Raw genomic sequence first — 18,974 nt, 5'->3', positions numbered from 1 at the left:
ATGTGCAAATAAGAATATACATCCAGGCTAGCCGGCCATGGAATAAAATACAGTATAAAAGCATATTGTGCACTACCAAAACAAAACTATATACAACATGTAAACATTTGTGTTTTACCAAAAATAATTGGGTTCATTGAAGAGATTAGAAAAAACATGATGATTCCATCCGACAATATATATATATAATCGGATGTTATATCGCCGCAGTAACAAATAGACAGATATCGCCGCAGTAACAAAATAGACAGATTTGTCCTGTAATTTGTACGATATGTAACTAGCACAAATATGGGCTAACTTGTTAACACCATTATATCATAACTATCGATATAAGCACTCTGACGCCCATGTGATCTTTCAACTTGAACTGAAAGTGAATGATAAAACAAAGTTGTGTCACAAATGTCTAGTTTGCTTTATTATACAAATTGTCCCATGATTCCGTGCTACAAATAATCCGGACATTTATTTCTTACTAGAAAACTGGTGAAGAGATTGCTGCAGCTTAACAATCCATGTGTTTTATTTTTATCAAAAATAATGAAGGTCTTTGTTTAGCAAATTAGATTTTTAATAAACAGAATATCCTTCTGTGAGTTCGTTAAAGATGAAAAAGATAATTTTATTATCGACTGAGACTTTTGTTTCGTACTCTTTAACTGGAAGCCATAAGCAGATAGGCTGTTTATTTGGTATTACACTATTTTGGATAGAGATGTGTTTTTAGAATGCTCACAACTTCAACTTTAAAGTTTTAGGAATATTGCTGATGTACGAAGAACAAAGAGTAATAAAACTTGTAGAAATAGTTTCTGTTGAAGAGAAAAGAATATGGAGAAAACGTGGTGTAACACCTACCAAAGAAGGTAATGTGCTACCGACATGTACTTGTACTTAGAAACGAAATATCAGGGAACCTAGATCGTTTCGCTGCAACATTTGTACTTTGCTTCAACCTTTTCCATTTTCAGTACTGAAATAAAGTCATTGTGGGTATTTTATGTTCAATTTCAATATCAATTGCAGATATGACATTCAAAAAGATCTTGCTTTCTATATTGATTTTCAAATTCAAAAATCAAAGGAAAAATCTCTGTAATGCATGTTAAAGAATATGCACATGCTTTGCCGGGTTAATACTAGTTAATACTAGTACACGTATTTTCTATTGAGAATAGTATATACAGTATACTACAACCATTTTACCAGATTTACCGGAAAACCAAAACGAATAGAGGCGAGGGGTAAAACATGGGAGTTTCGACACAAGTTAAAACATAAAATTATACATGCATGTCTACACACAATTTACATAGAAAGGCTAAGAAATTCTTGCATTTGTTCATGAGTTTGAGGGAGAACGGTGCAGAAATATTTTGATTTAAAAATGAATTTGTTCGACATTGTCATGGATAGACAAAGTATATTTGCTTATATTGCAAAAAACAACAACAAAAAACCACCAACCCACCCAACGTCCCATGAAATAGATCTACAACTCAAGTGTTGTATATCTAGCTTACGAAATATATACAGGCGTCAGTTTTAGATTTAAGAAACAATTAGGAGAGTAGAATATACCATCTAAAATGTTCTTTAAAAATGCTTGTCCCACCTGTTTCACCATAGTCTGCACATGTTCCAACCTGGTAATATATATTGTCAGATATCTATATGCACGCTGATCTGAAATGAATGATCTAATCTACCATCAGAGCAAATATGGGTAGTTGTCAGTGATCAAATATAAAACCTTTCAGTGATCTAAATCAAACAAACTATTGGCGTCATGTCGTGATCTGTTATGGCTTCCTTTCTGTAATCTAACTTCAGGACAACTAATGGTAACCTTTCAGTGATATGCCATCAACAAAACCATGGTAACCTTTCAGTGATATGCCATCATCAAAACCATGGTAACTTTTCAGTGATATGTCATCAACAAAACCATGGTAACCTTTCAGTGATATGTCATCAACAAAACCATGGTAACCTTTCAGTGATATGCCATCAACAAAACCATGGTAACCTTTCAGTGATATGTCATCAACAAAACCATGGTAACCTTTCAGTGATATGTCATCAACAAAACCATGGTAACCTTTCAGTGATATGTCATCAACAAAACCATGGTAACCTTTCAGTGATATGCCATCAACAAAACCATGGTAACCTTTCAGTGATATACTATCAACAAAACCATGGTAACCTTTCAGTGATATGCCATCAACAAAACCATGGTAACCTTTCAGTGATATACTATCAACAAAACCATGGTAACCTTTCAGTGATATGTCATCAACAAAACCATGGTAACCTTTCAGTGATATGTCATCAACAAATCCATGGTAACCTTTCAGTGATATACCATCAACAAAACCATGGTAACCTTTCAGTGATATGTCATCAACAAAACCATGGTAACCTTTCAGTGATATACCCAAACTCCCCGTCGAGGCCTCATTACGTCACCTACGAATAGACCTCTCCTATGTGACGCAGCACAATATACAGATTTGTATATTGTGAGTCCGCGATTATCACGCAGGCAAATAACACTAAAGAAGTAGTTCGCAGTTAAAAGTTTGAAGATATTGATATTAAAAGCATTAATATAAAAGTATGGATTTTATTTTAAACATAAAATGATCAAAAGATCATTAAAAAGTAGGGAGACTCTGTTCAAATTATTGTGTAAAGTAATGAACTTGATGTCTACGTTCTTGTTTTGAAAGTTGTTTACGTTTGACGTTATGTTTTTTCGTCATTCTACAGTGACGTCACAGTATACACGGCCTAAGAAATCGCTATCCCATAATGCCTAAGTGGAAGAGTTTGGTTTGTGAGCAAACGAACTCTGGTGGAAGTTTGTGATATACCATCAACAAAACCATGGTAACCTTTCAGTAATGTAACATCGCTCAGTATCATCTAACACCAGAAATAACATGAGCACCTCTCAGATATCTAGTGTCAAACAACTAGGGCCACCTTTTCAGTAATTCAGCACCAGAGCTATGGGCATCTCTCAATGATCAATGATCTAACATCATGACAATTTTGGACATCTTTCAATGATCAATGATCTAACATCATGACAATTATGGGCACTTACCATCTAGACAACCATTAACGCCTTTCTGTGGCTTGAGATGTTGTATAATATACGACAACAGGTCTATCATAAAAAAAATAAGACCAATGAAAAAATGAAGAAGTGTATTAGATACTGCTATATATAGGATATAGATTGATGAGATGTCTGTTATCCTATACGGTATGGGAAATCATTATCTGGGATTCATCAGTGATAGCTACGAAGTGATTGAAGGTTTAGATAGTGCAGACAGTTGTTACATCATGCATGCGAAGAGGAAATTTGGATTTAATGCAAGCCAGTCACAACATAAACATAATAGCTAATTAATGAAAAGTTAGAATTTATAATCAGATTAATAGAAAAGTACACAACAGTACAGTGCATACATCAGGCTATGCATCATACATTGTATATTTATGGGATTTTTTTTTTAAATTGCGTTGCTTTTTTGCTGATTTTGTTAAAATCAGGGATGGGCACGATTATTCAAAAATGTAATCGATTAATAATTGATTACTTGGAGTGGTTTTGTGTAATCGATTACAATCATTTTTCTTCTGTAATCGATTGCAATCGATTACTTAGGAGGATGTAATCGTTTAATAATCGATTACTTTAAGGTTGGTTAACAGAATTCAATTATTTGTACACTCAAGTGAACCTGTGTATAACCTTAGGGCTATCAAATTGTGACGAACAGTCATCAACATCGATTCACTAATTTAAACAGCCTTGCCAGGAACTTAACCTACATGTATATCTTTCCAACTTAACAAAATGATAATATTTTGTGTAGAGTAATTGAAGGTAATTGAAAAAGTAATTATAATTACACCACAAAATTTAGCTGTAATCGATTAAATTACGATTACAAATAATTGAAAATAGCTTCGATTACAGATTACTGTCGATTACTTGAAAAAAAGTAATGATTACAATCGATTACGATTACTCGATTACGATTACCCCATGCCTGGTTAAAATATAAATCAATTTCAATTTCATTACGATTTCGAGGAGAGAAAAAAACCCAGTTTCACTCTCAAACTAAAATTTCTGTATTTTTTGTCGATGTTATAAATACGTATGTGGTAAATAATTTCATTTTTGAGGATAGATTTGAAAAGACAAAGTCAAGAAGAAATGAAGCGATTTTACAATACATGCTTAACAAACAAGTTTCGGCGTTCCATCCGGTCTCATACCACCCAAATTCGGTTTCCACACTCGACCATAATCGTAAAACAAAGGGAAGATGTTCCACTCAAACTCACTGTTTACCGGTACAGCGGTCTCAGTTTACTCTTATAGTGTGCCAAAAGTTAAGGACTCAAGAAATATGCAAGTTACCTAAAAGCAACTCAAATTAAGAGCAGATGTTACATATCTGAATTGTCCTGAGGTCAGTGATTGGCAGAGAAAAGAAAACAGTTCTGGACTAAAAGAACTGATCGTGATTTGTTGCAAATCTTGGAGCTTGTTGATGTTGTCTGCGCGTTTCTTTTCCGTAGTGATGCTCACTTTTCCTCCGAAATGCAGTGGTCCGTTTTTGATCAATCTGATTAAAATGCAGATCTCTCAGTGTCAGAGCTGAGCGCAGTTTTAAAGATCTGTATTTTGATCAGAATGCTTTTTGATAGATATTTTATTACTATGAGAGGAGAGGATAAACAAAAAAACATGTCGCCATACAAACGGAAAGTAAATGGAATTGCAACTTTGTTGCAGATATAAAATGCGATGACGTAGTGCAATGTTAGAAATAAATCGCATTAAAACCACACTGTCTCTTTATTATGATTTAGAACATGAAAGCATAGCGAGGGCTGCATTATCCTTGGTCAAACTTGTATGTAACTAAATGACGGACACATCCGTCTGCCCACTGCTTCCTTCCCTGTTAGATCTTGTGATAGCATCATTAATGTAACTAGGTCAATGAGAATACATCCCAAACTAGCAAGCAAATAGGTTTAGTTTCCCGTTATTTAAACTATAATTAAGCCCTATAATTCATAGTTTCCTCTGAGCGATGATCCATAAATTTAGATATCTGAAAAAAAAAAAACCGTATTCATTATACATGTACATGTAATAAAAAAGTATACTCCTCATTAGATTGAGTATTGTTTAACGTCCCTCTCGAGAATTTTTCACCATATGGAGACGTCACCATTGCCGGTGAAGGGCTGCAAAAATTTCGGCCTATTCTCGGCACTTATGGCCATTGAGCAGGGAGGGATCTTTATCGTGCCACACCTGCTGTGACACGGGGCTTCGGTTTTTGCGGTATCATCCGAAAGACCGCCCCATTTAGTCGCCTTTTACGACAAGCAAGGGGGTAACGAGGACCTAGTCTATCCCGGATCCCCACGGGATCTCGTTATTAGAATCATTGAGCAGAAAAATAACCCGCATTTCCCAATACTAAGTACATGCGCTCTGTACAGGACTATTGTTGCTTTCTCCTTTTTCTTCAGGAACCTGGCAAGGTTTTGTTTGTAGCATTACCCTTTTGTCAAGAAGAGGAAAGGCAATTGTATAAAGTAACCTATAACATCGGGCTCAGGTGAAGAAAAGTCTCCTAACTACAAAGAAAATGAAAGAAAAACAAAAAATCGATATATATATATATATATATATATATATATATATATATATATCGGGCTCAGGTGTTGAAAAGTCTCCTAACTACAAAGAAAAAGAAAAAAAAATCTTCAGAAATCCTTTGATTTCAAAACAGGTTTATAATCTGATACGCCATTATTCATATTTTAAATTCAGTTATTTAGTACATTCTGGGAACGACGTGAGTGTATCTTTTGAAATGTGCTCAGTTGGCAATCCCTAATCAAGGGCATTAAACTTTTCACTTCCGTCACTCAAAGTTCAATGTACTAATACTGTTATGCAGTACATATAACTACACTCCACCCGGACCTATCTCTACATGTATATTTAGATCCATGAGGAAGAAAATTAAATCTTAGAAACTTCCTTGATTAATTCTGTGGAAAAGACACATAGGGATATTCATACTTTTCTTATTCAAATTAACTCTTCATTGTATGACCAACAAATAGGGTAATCGGAAGATGGAACAACACGTGGATTTTATGTTCATATTCGTGTAAAGTGGTTGTTGCAAAGTACAGGCTTAAGTACCACTGCTTTAGATGATTATCACTCATTCAATATAAAAGCTGTACCATAGTAATGATTTTAAGGACATACACGACGTTTCTCAATAATATTTAATTTTTCGTGACATTTCAGGTACATTCATTTGCATCCATTCTTGGTTCTAAATATAAACTTGAGATATATCAGGCCTGGATTTCTCGAAAGAAACTCAAGTCCAAACTTGGAATCAAGTCTGATATTTTGCTCAAATTTTGACAGCTCAAAGAAAAGAAAATTCAAACTTAAGCTCGAGAAGTCCAAGCCAGATCTGTTTTAGAGTTGGCATATTTTGATAGGGCCTAGATGTGGTATGTAAAAATGTAAAGTTGGCTCGTATGTGTCACAGGTGGTATTATATATGGATATCACTAAGTTATTGTAGCAAAGAAGGGGAGAAAAATCCTTTAATCAATTGTAGATCAAACCCAGGGGCCTAAGAAAAAATGTCAGAAACGGCGCGTATGTCCTTAGTTAAAATATGATTAAAATACTATATGATTAAAATATGATTAAATATGCTTTTATAAAAAATAACTAAAGATATCAAGAGTTCGTTCGCATGTTACAAAAGAAGAAGACGGTCGCGGTAGCTTAGTGTATAGGATGCTTGCTTTGCAACCGGAAAGTTTGATGTTCGATTCTCGCTCCCGACAGCCGCTGCTCTACAAGCGCACGGGGAATTTGTGTCAAGGTATACATATACAAGAGAAACAACCGTCACTACCCCTGTTTTGAGTGCTATGTATAGGTAAAAATTTGTGGCACTTTACCTACAGCTGGAGACGTTCCTGTGTGAGCGATAAATTCTCAAATGGGACATAAAATCAACAATTAAATAACGGAAATAACACAGCGAAGTATGAGTAAGAATGCTTAATTAACAGTGGACCCGAGACGGAAACAGTGGACCCAAGATAGAGAGAGAACACGTGATACTAACAAAGGGAGGACCCGAGACAGAGAGAGAACACGTGATACTAACAAACAAAGGACCCAAGACAGAGATAGAACACGTGATACTAACAGAGAGGACCCGAGACAGAGAGAGAGAAAGAGAACATGTGTGATACTAACAGACAGTGACCCGAGACAGAGAGAGAACACGTGATACAAACAAATACAGGACCCGACACAGAGAGAGAACACGTGAGACTAACAAACAGAGGACCCGAGACAGAGAGAGAACCCGTGATACTAACAGACATTGCCCTGAGACAGAGAGAGGACACGTGATACTAACAAACAGGACGCGAGACAGAGAACCCGTGATACTAACAGACAGTGACCCCAGACAGAGATAGAACACGTGATACTAACAAACAGAGGGCCCAAGACAGAGAGAGAACACGTGATACTAACAAAGAGAGGACCTGAGAGAGAGAGAGAGAGAGAGAGAGAGAGAGAGAGAGAGAGGGGGAGAGAGAGAAGTAGAGAGAGAGAGAAAGAAAGAGAGAGAACACGTGATACTAACAAATACAGGACCCGACACAGAGAGAGAACACGTGAGACTAACAAACAGAGGACCCGAGACAAAGAGAGAACACGTGATACTAACAAAGAGAGGACCCGAGACAGAGAGAGAACACGTGATACTAACAAAGAGAGGACCCGAGACAGAGAGAGAACACGTGATACTAACAAACAGAGGACCCGAGACAGAGGGAGAACACGTGATACTAACAAACAGAGGACCCGAGACACAGAGAGAGAGAGAAAGAGAGAGAACACGTGATACTAAGAAACAGAGGACCCGAGACAAAGAGAGAACACGTGATACTAACAAAGAGAGGAACCGACACAGAGAGAGAACACGTGATACTAACAAAGAGAGGACCCGAGACAGAGAGAGAACACCTGATACTAACAAAAAGAGGATGTGAGACAGAGAGAGAACCCGTGATACTAACAGACATTGCCCTGAGACAGAGAGAGGACACGTGATACTAACAAACAGGACGCGAGACAGAGAACCCGTGATACTAACAGACAGTGACCCCAGACAGAGATAGAACACGTGATACTAACAAACAGAGGGCCCAAGACAGAGAGAGAACACGTGATACTAACAAAGAGAGGACCTGAGAGAGAGAGAGAGAGAGAGAGAGAGAGAGAGAGAGAGAGAGAGAGAGAGGGGAGAGAGAGAAGTAGAGAGAGAGAGAAAGAAAGAGAGAGAACACGTGATACTAACAAATACAGGACCCGACACAGAGAGAGAACACGTGAGACTAACAAACAGAGGACCCGAGACAAAGAGAGAACACGTGATACTAACAAAGAGAGGAACCGACACAGAGAGAGAACACGTGATACTAACAAAGAGAGGACCCGAGACAGAGAGAGAACACGTGATACTAACAAACAGAGGACCCGAGACAGAGGGAGAACACGTGATACTAACAAACAGAGGACCCGAGACACAGAGAGAGAGAGAAAGAGAGAGAACACGTGATACTAAGAAACAGAGGACCCGAGACAGAGAGAGAACAGATGATACTAACAGAGGACCCGCGACAGAGAGAGAAAACACGTGATACTAACAAACAAAGGACCCAAGACAGAGAGAAAACACCTGATACTAACAAAAAGAGGATGTGAGACAGAGAGAAAACCCGTGATACTAACAGACATTGCCCTGAGACAGAGAGAGGACACGTGATATTAACAAACAGAGGACGCGAGACAGAGAACCCGTGATACTAACAAAGAGAGGACCTGAGACAGAGAGAGAGAGAGAGAGAGAGAGAGAGAGAGAGAGAGAGAGAGAGAGAGAGAGAGAGAGAAGGAGAGAGAGAGAGAGAGAGAGAAGAAAGAGAGAGAACACGTGATACTAACAAACAGAGGACCCGAGACAGAGAGAGAACACGTGATACTAAGAAACAGAGGACCCAAGACAGATAGAGAACACGTGATACTAACTAAGAGAGGACCTGGGACAGAGAGAGAGAGAGAGAGAGAGAGAGAGAGAGATAGAGATGGAGAGATGGAGAGAGAGAAAGAGAGAAGACTTGATACTAACAAACAGTGGACCCGAGACAGAGAGAGAACACGTGATACTAACAAAAAGAGGACCCGAGACAGAGAGAGAACACTTGATACTAACAAAGAGAGGACCCGATACAGAGAGAGAGAGAAAGAGAGAACACTTGATACTAACAGACATTGACCCGAGACAGAGAGAGAACACTTGATACTAACAAACAGAGGACCCGATACAGAGAGAGAGAGAAAGAGAGAACACTTGATACTAACAAACAGAGGACCCGATACAGAGAGAGAGAGAAAGAGAGAACACTTGATACTAACAAACAGAGGACCCGAGACAGAAAGAGAAACGTGATACTAACAACCAAAGGACCCAAGACAGAGATAGAACACGTGATACTAACAAAAAGAGGACGGGAGACAGAGAGAAAACCCGTGATACTAACAAACATTGACCTGAGACAGAGAGAGGACACGTGATACTAACAAACAGGGGACCCGAGACATAGAGAGAACACGTGATACTAACAGAGGACGCGGGAAAGAGAACCCTTGATACTAACAGACAGTGACTCGAGACAGACAGAGAACACGGGATACTAATAAACAGAGGACCCGAGACAGAGAGAGAAGACGTGATACTAACAAACAGTGACCCGAGACAGAGATAGAACACGTGATACTAACAAACACAGGTCCTTAAACAGAGAGAAAACACGTGATACTAACAAATATAGGACCCGAAACAGAGAGAGAGATCAGATGTGATACTAACAGACATTGACCCGAGACAGAGAGAGAACACTTGATACTAACAAACAGAGGACCCGAGACAGAGAGAGAACATGTGATACTAATAAACAGAGGACGCGAGATAGAGAGAACACGTGATACTAACAGAGAGTGACCCGAGACATAGAGAACACGTGATACTATCAGAGAGTGACCCGAGACAGAGAGATAACACGTGATACTAACAAAGAGAGAACAGAAGACAGAGAGAACACGTGATACTAACGAACACAGGACCCGAGACAAAGAGGGAACGCGTGACACTAACAATGAGATGACTCAAGACAGAGAGAGAACAGATGTGATACTAACAGACAGTGACCCGAGACAGAGAGAAAACACGTGATACTAACAAATAGAGGACCCGAGACAGAGAGAGAACACGTGATACTAACAAAGAGAGGACCCGAGACAGAGAGAGAACACGTGATACTAACAAAGAGAGGACCCGAGACAGAGAGAGAACACGTGATACTAATAAACAGAGGACCCGCGACAGAGAGAGAACACGTGATACTAACAAACACAGGTCCTGAGACAGAGAGAGAACACGTGCTACTAACAAAGAGAGGACCCAAGACAGAGAGAGAGAGAGAGAGAGAGAGAGAGAGAGAGAGAGAGAGAGAGAGAGAGAGAACACGTGATACTAACAAATTGTGGACCCGAGACAGAGGGAGAGAAGACGTGATACTAATAAACAGAGGACCCGAGACAGAGAGAGAACACGTGATACTAACAGAGGACCCGAGACAGAGAGAGAACACGTGGTATTAACAAACAGAGGACCCGATACAGAGAGAGAGAAAGAGAGAACACGTGATACTAACAGTGGACCCGCGACAGAGAGAGAGAGAGAGAGAACACGTGATATTAACAGAGGACCCGCGACAGAGAGAGAAAACACGTGATACTAAAAACAGGGGACCCGAGACAGAGAGAGAACACGTGATACTAACAAACAAAGGACCCGCGACAGAGAGAGAGAACACGTGATATTAACAAACAGTGACCCCCCCCCCCCCCACACACACACACAGAGAGAGAGAGAGAGAGAGAGAGAGAGAGAGAGAGAGAGAGAGAGAACGTGATATTAACATACAGTGAACCCGAGACAGAGAGAAGAGACGAAAAATGAAGATAACGAACAGTGATCAATCTCATAACTCCTACAAGCAATACAACCAATACAAAGTAGAGAGTTGGGCAAACACGGGCCCCTGGATATACCAGAGGTGGGATCAGGTGCCTAGGAGGAGTAGACATCCCTTGTCGATCGGTCGCACCCACCGTGAGCCCTACGCAGCTAGGTTAAGGTCTTCCACAGTCAAATGCACAATAATCATGGGGTGAAATTGCACCTCAAATTCACAGGTATCATTACACTTGTTACGGTTAAACACCGAAATGATACTACCCATATGTTGACTGTGACTGAGGTACCGTAAATTCCCCTCATGGTATTTTCCCGTGACGTCACTTAAATTTCACGTAACACTTCATTTTTGGAAAACAGTAAGAGGCCCTACTTGTGAACAAAAGTTCAGATTCATGCGGGTAACCAGCTGAATTTTTATTGATATACTCAGAAAAAATAAAAATCCTTAACATGAAAAGTGTTGGGAGCAAATGCATACTCGAACTAACCATGCTGTAATTTAACAACATATCAACAATCACCAGCGAATTACCGGGGTTGTCCACATTCTTATATATATCATACCGTTAATATACAAGAGGCCCAGGGACCTTATAGGTCACCTGAGTATCATGTAACAACCTTCCAATGTTTGAATTAGGTTTGTGTTTAAATATACGAATTTTACTTTTGGATGGAAGAAACATTGAATAGCTATGTGGTCATGAAGTACATGTGTCATTTTAGAAGAAGATTTTTTAAAATTACACTCATTTTGATGGTTTTTGCCCCACCACTCAGGCCCCAGGGGGACAGGGACCACGAATTTCACAAGTTTTGTTCCCCTCCACCCACAGATGCTATATGCCAAAATTGGTTGAAATTGGTTCAGGGGTTTCAGAGAAGAAGCTGAAAATGTTCAAATGTTAACGCACGACGAACGACGACGGACAAAAACAGAAGATTTTCAAAGAAATATTGCATTTTCACAATATAATCAATCAGCCCCGCCTTTGCACCAGAACCCCTGACCCAGGGGCCATAAATTTCAGTTTTGAAAGAAGCATCCTTGATCATCATTATCATACTATTAGTTTGTCTACTTAATACCCAGCAGCAGAGGAGATTTTCAAAAAAATAAAATTCATTTTCACTATATGATCAATAGGGCCCCACCCTAATACCAGAACCCCTGACCCAGGGGCCATGAATTTCACAATTTTGAAAGAGGCATCCTTGCTCATCATTACCATGCTATTAGTTTGTCTACTTAATACCCAGAGACAGAGAAGAAGATTTTCAAAGAATTTCTACATTTTCACTATATGACCAATAGAGCCCCACCCTAACACACGAGAACCCCTGATCCAGGGGCCATGAATTTCACAATTTTTAAAGAGGCATCCTTGCTCATCATTACCATGCTATTAGTTTGTCTACTTAATACCCAGAGACAGAGAAGAAGATTTTCAAAGAATTTCTACATTTTCACTATATGACCAATAGAGCCCCACCCTAACACACGAGAACCCCTGATCCAGGGTCCCATGAATTTCACAATTTTTAAAGAGGCATCCTTGCTCATCATTACCATGCTATTAGTTTGTCTACTTAATACCCAGAGACAGAGAAGATTTTCAAAGAATTTCTACATTTTCACTATATGACCAATAGAGCCCCACCCCAACACAAGAACCCCTGCCCCAGGGGCCATGAATTTCACAATTTTGGTAGAGGGCTCAACGCTCATTATCATTATGCCCACAGTTTGGCTTCTTGATGTCCAGGAGTAAAGAAGAAGATTTTTTAAAATTACACTCATTTTGATGGTTTTTGCCCCACCACTCAGGCCCCAGGGGGGCAGGGACCACGAATTTCACAATTTTTTGTTCCTCTCCACCCACAGATGCTATATGCCAAAATTGGTTCAGGGGTTTCAGAGAAGAAGCTGAAAATGTTCAAATGTTAACGCACGACGCACGACGAACGACGACGGACAAAAACAGATAGCAATAGGTCACCTGAATGATTCAGGTGACCTAACAAGACAGAAATTGTTCCACGCACTTTTCAAACACATAAATATATCTAGATTATATAGCAGAAAAATTCATATTGTTTTTTATAGCAGATGAACCTGAACTTTGCCGCCTTTTCTGTAGTATGAGATAATTTATATACATGAGGGAATTTTTAAACGCATCAGTCATTCGGATTAGGGGCGATTTCAAGGTCACAATATAATATGAATATCACCTTCGTGCATACTATATCTTAAAAATGGAGAATGATTTGATATCATAAAGGAATAATATATATATCATATATATATTCATTTGACAAGATATATTTTCACGTATACAGCTTATCACTTGATAACAGTAGTAAATAACGACAAAATATTATGACATTTCCCCCGCGATACAACTATCTGGCCTGGATTTCTCGAAAAAATCTCAAATCTTAAACTCAGTTTCAACTTAAGTTTGAGTTTTTGTCTTAGTTGAGATTTTGCTCAAATTGCATTTCTCAAAACGATCTTAGTAAAATCTCAGCTGAGTTAATCTTATTGCTCAGCTGAGTTTATTCCTCACGACACTAAGCGGCCCGTCTGTCAAAAAACGTAACATCCGCACAGCTGTATCTTTCGTAAACAAATCGTCTGCTTGTCTTCTGCCGCGTATAACGTTAAGATGGAGGACTTTCCTAAAGCACGGAAACCAAATTGGACCGAGAGAGAGCGTTTGGCCTTGGTGGCATAAATCATCCTACATTGAAGGCAAAAATAGGTTAGGATCATTTGAAAATCTTCTCAAGAACCACTGGCCCAGAAAAGTTGAAATTTTTATGAATGCTTCCTAACATAGTGTAGATTCGAGTTCGTTCAGATCATGGTATTTTTGGGTAGTGTAGGACCAAAATAGTGTATCAAAGTTTTTCAATGGTGATGTATAGGATTACTCTTATAAAAATCTTCTCAAGAACAACAGGGCCACTAATCGTATTGATATGTGACAAGACCTGTCTTTTGGTACCAAAGCTTGTGAGTGATGTGGCCTTTGGGCATCTTGTTCAATGAAATATCTTTTGAAAGTTATATCTTGGGATATATATTAACAGTTTCAATTGATTTACATGGTCAAAATGATCAATCTGTATGCACATGTGCTTTGCTATGATTGGCAGATATTTAGATAATCGATAAATTCCCTTATGAAACAAAAATGGAATGATATAGACATCATATGTTCATACTATAAAAACTGTATATGTAAAATGATTTGTTGTGATGAAGCACAATGGCACCACTTCTTTAGTGGTGATGGGAGATTGGGGAACATCCATAACGATCTCCGTTACAATTAGAACTAGTTATTTTTTGTTTCTGTTGTGATTCACAGGGTTGGTATATATTCTGTGTACATGTATGTGTAGAACAGTAAAATAATATTCGAGAGTAAGAGTTTACAAGTACATTACGAATACTATTTAGGATTTCTTCATCTTCCATACTTTTTCCATCTCTTTGATGTAGGTGTTGGCATTGCTAGATCATTTTCCTATTAACATATATATGGGTTTCAGTAAGACTATATGTGTGTAAAACTTTGCCTATTTATGTATAGGCAGAATGTTATTGTATATTAAATGTTTTTGATCTACAGCATCAAAATGTTGTTATGTGGAAAAATCTATGGTGCTATTATTTTTACAAAATTTGTAATAGACAAGACAATCCAGACAAGGTATGTAGTATGGTTGGGAAGATATACTTGATTTGTACGCATTAATGTAAAATATTATGTATATCATGTTTTGATGCATTCCAACATTTCATTTTGTGATGCATTAATAAGTATTTATATTCAATGAATATTTCAAAGGGGCATGGATGCAATTTGAGCTGAGAATTCTCAAATTTTACTTTTCCCATTGCTTAACTAAGGTACAGTGTAATTTTAATGGTCAACCAAAATTTGAGTGTCAGTTGTTGAACAGCACTCACAATCATTTGTTATGTAAACAAGACCAGAGCCATGTTTTCGTATACTTATAGATTGCTAAATAGATTTATTTATTTTATCTTGTTTAATGTATCTCAAAATAATTTTTCACTCATAGAAAATATGTTGAAAACAAAATGAGATGTGACAAATTCTAGAAACTGTTTAATTGTGTTCAGAATTAACTTGTAATATGAAAAATCTGCTTTAACCAAATCTTTTACAAGTATATTTAATCTATATGAACAAAAACATGACACAAGCCTTGTTTACATAACAAGGACTTGTGACCTCTGTATCTCCCATGTACCTCGACAACTGACATTCGAATTTTTGCTGACCATTAGAAATACCTTCAATGTTAAACAATGTAAACATTGAAACTGGAAAAATAAAAGTTTGAAAATTTTCAACCAAAACCGTGTCCATGCCCTTTTAATAGTCATCATTTAAGAAGAAAAAATGATTCTATCTTTTTTTCTGTATACCGTCCAAACCTTTAGTATTAGTAATAGATAACCTGTTTTATTTCAAGAAAAAAATGCCTGACAAATATAATCCCTAACATGTTTGCCATCTCTTTGATCCCCAACATCAAAACTAACATCCTCCTGGTTTACAAATAATTCGTCTACATCTAAGATATCATTTCTTTCAATACCAATGTTGTGCAAGACTGCACAGGCCAAAGTGATACTACATGCCTTGTCTGGAGTTGTGCGTAGGCCAGTGGACAAACATGAAAATCGTTTCTTAAGAATTCCAAAAGTCTGTTCAATGAGAACTCTTGTTTTAGCATGGCAGTTGTTGAATTTGACTTCTGCTGGAGTAGAGGGAACAGGATATGGCGTCATAAGATAGGGCTTGCAGGGGTATCCTGAGTCACCAAGAAGGAAACCTTTGTATTGTCCTGTTGATATAGAAAAAAATATAGTACAATCAGTCTAATGTATTGGTACTATCTCAAAGCCTAGAAAATTCTTAATGATATATACCATTGTCGAAGGCAACAGAGATACGGCTGTCTCTAAATATCCTACTGTCATGTACGCTTCCTGGCCATTTCGCCACACAGTTTAGGATCCTATACTTAGCATCACATATCATCTGAAATTGTTATTTTAAAAGGAATTTAAATTATCATTGCAAATCCAGATTTAACTGTCAGTTTATTGGACAATAATTTATGTCATATTTGTTTGGTAATAGTCTTCTATGCTATTACATTCAAATTAGATGTATGAGCTTGCATGCAAAATGTTTGAACCATCATATAGGTTAAATCCTGAGATGTATATAGGAAGTTTTTGAATACCTGGTTACATGTATTTGTATAATTAATCAAAAGTTTTAATTCATCATCTTTGCTAGCCAAGTGTCCGATTTACTTACTCTCATGAGAGTAAGAGAATCGGACATTTGGTAAGCGAAGATGGTATTTTATGGACATTACTCTAGTGTTTCAGTGTGTTCCTGTATTAGCAATATGGTGATAAAATTGTTGTGTTAAATACCACCAGGTATTATTTGTTATGTTTCGCTCATGTGAACTGCTGGCTGGTGTGAGCTTTTCAGTCTATCTATGTTGTCTTCATCATTGTTGTCATCTTTGACATTCCATATTTTGATTGATTGTTTGTTGTTTTTGAAATAGTTAGCCATTATACAGTAGTATTTATTAAGCATAAAACTTCAAGTTATGAAAACATGTTATATTGTGTAAATTAAGACTTGTTTAACTAGTTGCCCATCTTCACAGATGAGCAATGTGGCCCATAGGCCCTGTTGTGGCATAAATGAAATTATTAATACATTATCAAAAATCATACCATACTGTGTTGTGTTGTGAAATCGAATATGATCCATGAATATGCTAATGTTAAAAGCACAGAATACCTGCACATTAAGAGAATGATATCCTTTCCTATTCACATAGTCTGGTTCATTCTGTGATGGTGCTTGTAGTTTGATGAAGGTCCCATCAACACATCCCAGAACATTTGGGAAACCTAGATATATAATATTTAACTTGTGATCACTTGTTAATTGATCAGACTATAGTAGAAATATACATGAAATGTTGTATTACTTCACGTGTGGAAACGAATTATAACTATTAATTTTAAAAGATTTTAAAATTTAAACTATATTGAAGTACAATTCTTGGGTATTGAATTTATGATTTATATATAATCTGGCTCATTGATGGAAGGTGCTTTTATTTTGATGTAGGTGCCATCAACGCAGCCCAATACATTAGGAAACCCTATGACAAATTGATAGAGATTAAAAAGTGTGTACAAATAATGACGGCATTATGCGTTACCAATCTTTAAGACTTTCATATATATGTTTCTAACCACATTCCCCTTGAAAATTTTAAGTCTAGATCCACCCACACATTGGAATAAACGAATACTTCCGCAAATATCTGCTTTATTTATGTGTCAGAAATGTTGTATTACTTCACGTGTGGAAACGAGTTATATCTAGTAATTTTAAAAGATTTCAAAATTTAAACTATATTAAAGTACAATTCTTGGGTATTGAAATTATGATTTATATAATCTGTCTCATTGATGGAAGGTGCTTTTATTTTGATGTAGGTGCCATCAACGCAGCCTAATACATTAGGAAACCCTATGTCAAACTGATAAAGATTACATTGTGTACAAATAATGACGGCATTATGCATTACCAACCACACTCCCCTTGAAAATTTAAGTCTAGATCCACCCATATATTGGAATAAACGAATACTTCCGCAAATATCTGCTTTATTTATGTGTCAGAATCAAATCAAACTTTTTTTTATATAATCCATTGTACCATGATAATATATCACAAGTGAAGCAATGTTTTCATTCCTAATACGTATGTATGCATGTTTGTTGTTCAATACGAAAGATTTGCGGTACGATATAACCTGAGTTGCAGAATTATTTCCCTTGACTTGTCGATGTTGGAAGTTCAAATTACCTGCAATGGCAAAAAATTCTTGTTTCACTTGTACCATTCTTGGACCTGTCGGCATGTTGATAAATTGCCTTGCCACCCAGCACAAACCACGGCACACGTCTCTTACTGCTCTGCATATGGAAGGTGGGGAAATAGAGGAAAAGGTGTCCGAAATCAGCGAGTAAAACCCACCAGTCGCTAAAAACCTCAGTGTTACGAGGACTTGAAGAAGGGGTGGTAGAGCGCAACTCCTCAGAGTTTCGCGTGTAAGAGAAGGGGCGAGCAAACCAGTGATATAAAGAACTGTATCAGGCCTAAATCGGTACCTCTTAAACACCTCTACTTCACACAAATTTTCTAATGGATTTTCGCGATCCACGAGTCTGTTATACGCTATACGCTGACGATGCCGGCGGCGACGACGTTGTGATCTGTTGTTGATCGCCATATTTGAGAGGTAAGATAAGATTTGAGACTACTAAGAAGGTATCTCAAGATTTAATCTCAGCTGAGTTATAAACCGATCTTAGATTTTTTTGAGAAATCCAAATATTTGAGTTTTCTCAGATTTGAGATTTTTCTCAGAAATTTGAGTAAAATCTCAGACTTAAGTCTGAGTTTGGACTTAAGATTTTTTCGAGAAATCCAGGCCAGAACATGTACGCTGTGACGTATTTTTTCATTGTGACGTCATATGGTGCGAAGTGCAGAGGTACATTTATAACAGCACTGTGATTTTTCTCGGATAGCCTTAACTAAGTTGCGTATATCTTGATCAGGTAAACGGAGTTATCCGTGGTCAAAATCAGTATGCCAA

General features: G+C 37.6%; 1 protein-coding gene across 1 annotated transcript; it reads right to left on the bottom strand.

Annotated features, from left to right (window-relative positions):
* Positions 1-15,781: 15,781 nt before the first annotated feature.
* Positions 15,782-18,717, bottom strand: LOC125664460 (putative nuclease HARBI1). Its single transcript, XM_048897227.2, has 2 exons — positions 18,179-18,717; positions 15,782-17,208 (listed from the first exon to the last, which is right to left on the bottom strand). The coding sequence occupies exons 1-2, from the start codon at positions 18,603-18,605 to the stop codon at positions 16,910-16,912; spliced, it is 726 nt and encodes a 241-aa protein (XP_048753184.1). The 5' UTR covers positions 18,606-18,717; the 3' UTR covers positions 15,782-16,909.
* Between the last annotated feature and the right edge of the window lie 257 nt (positions 18,718-18,974).

This window comes from Ostrea edulis, chromosome 1 (genome assembly GCF_947568905.1).
Source record: "Ostrea edulis chromosome 1, xbOstEdul1.1, whole genome shotgun sequence".
Lineage (NCBI taxonomy): Eukaryota > Metazoa > Mollusca > Bivalvia > Ostreida > Ostreidae > Ostrea > Ostrea edulis.
This window is presented reverse-complemented; position numbering and strand designations above follow the sequence as displayed.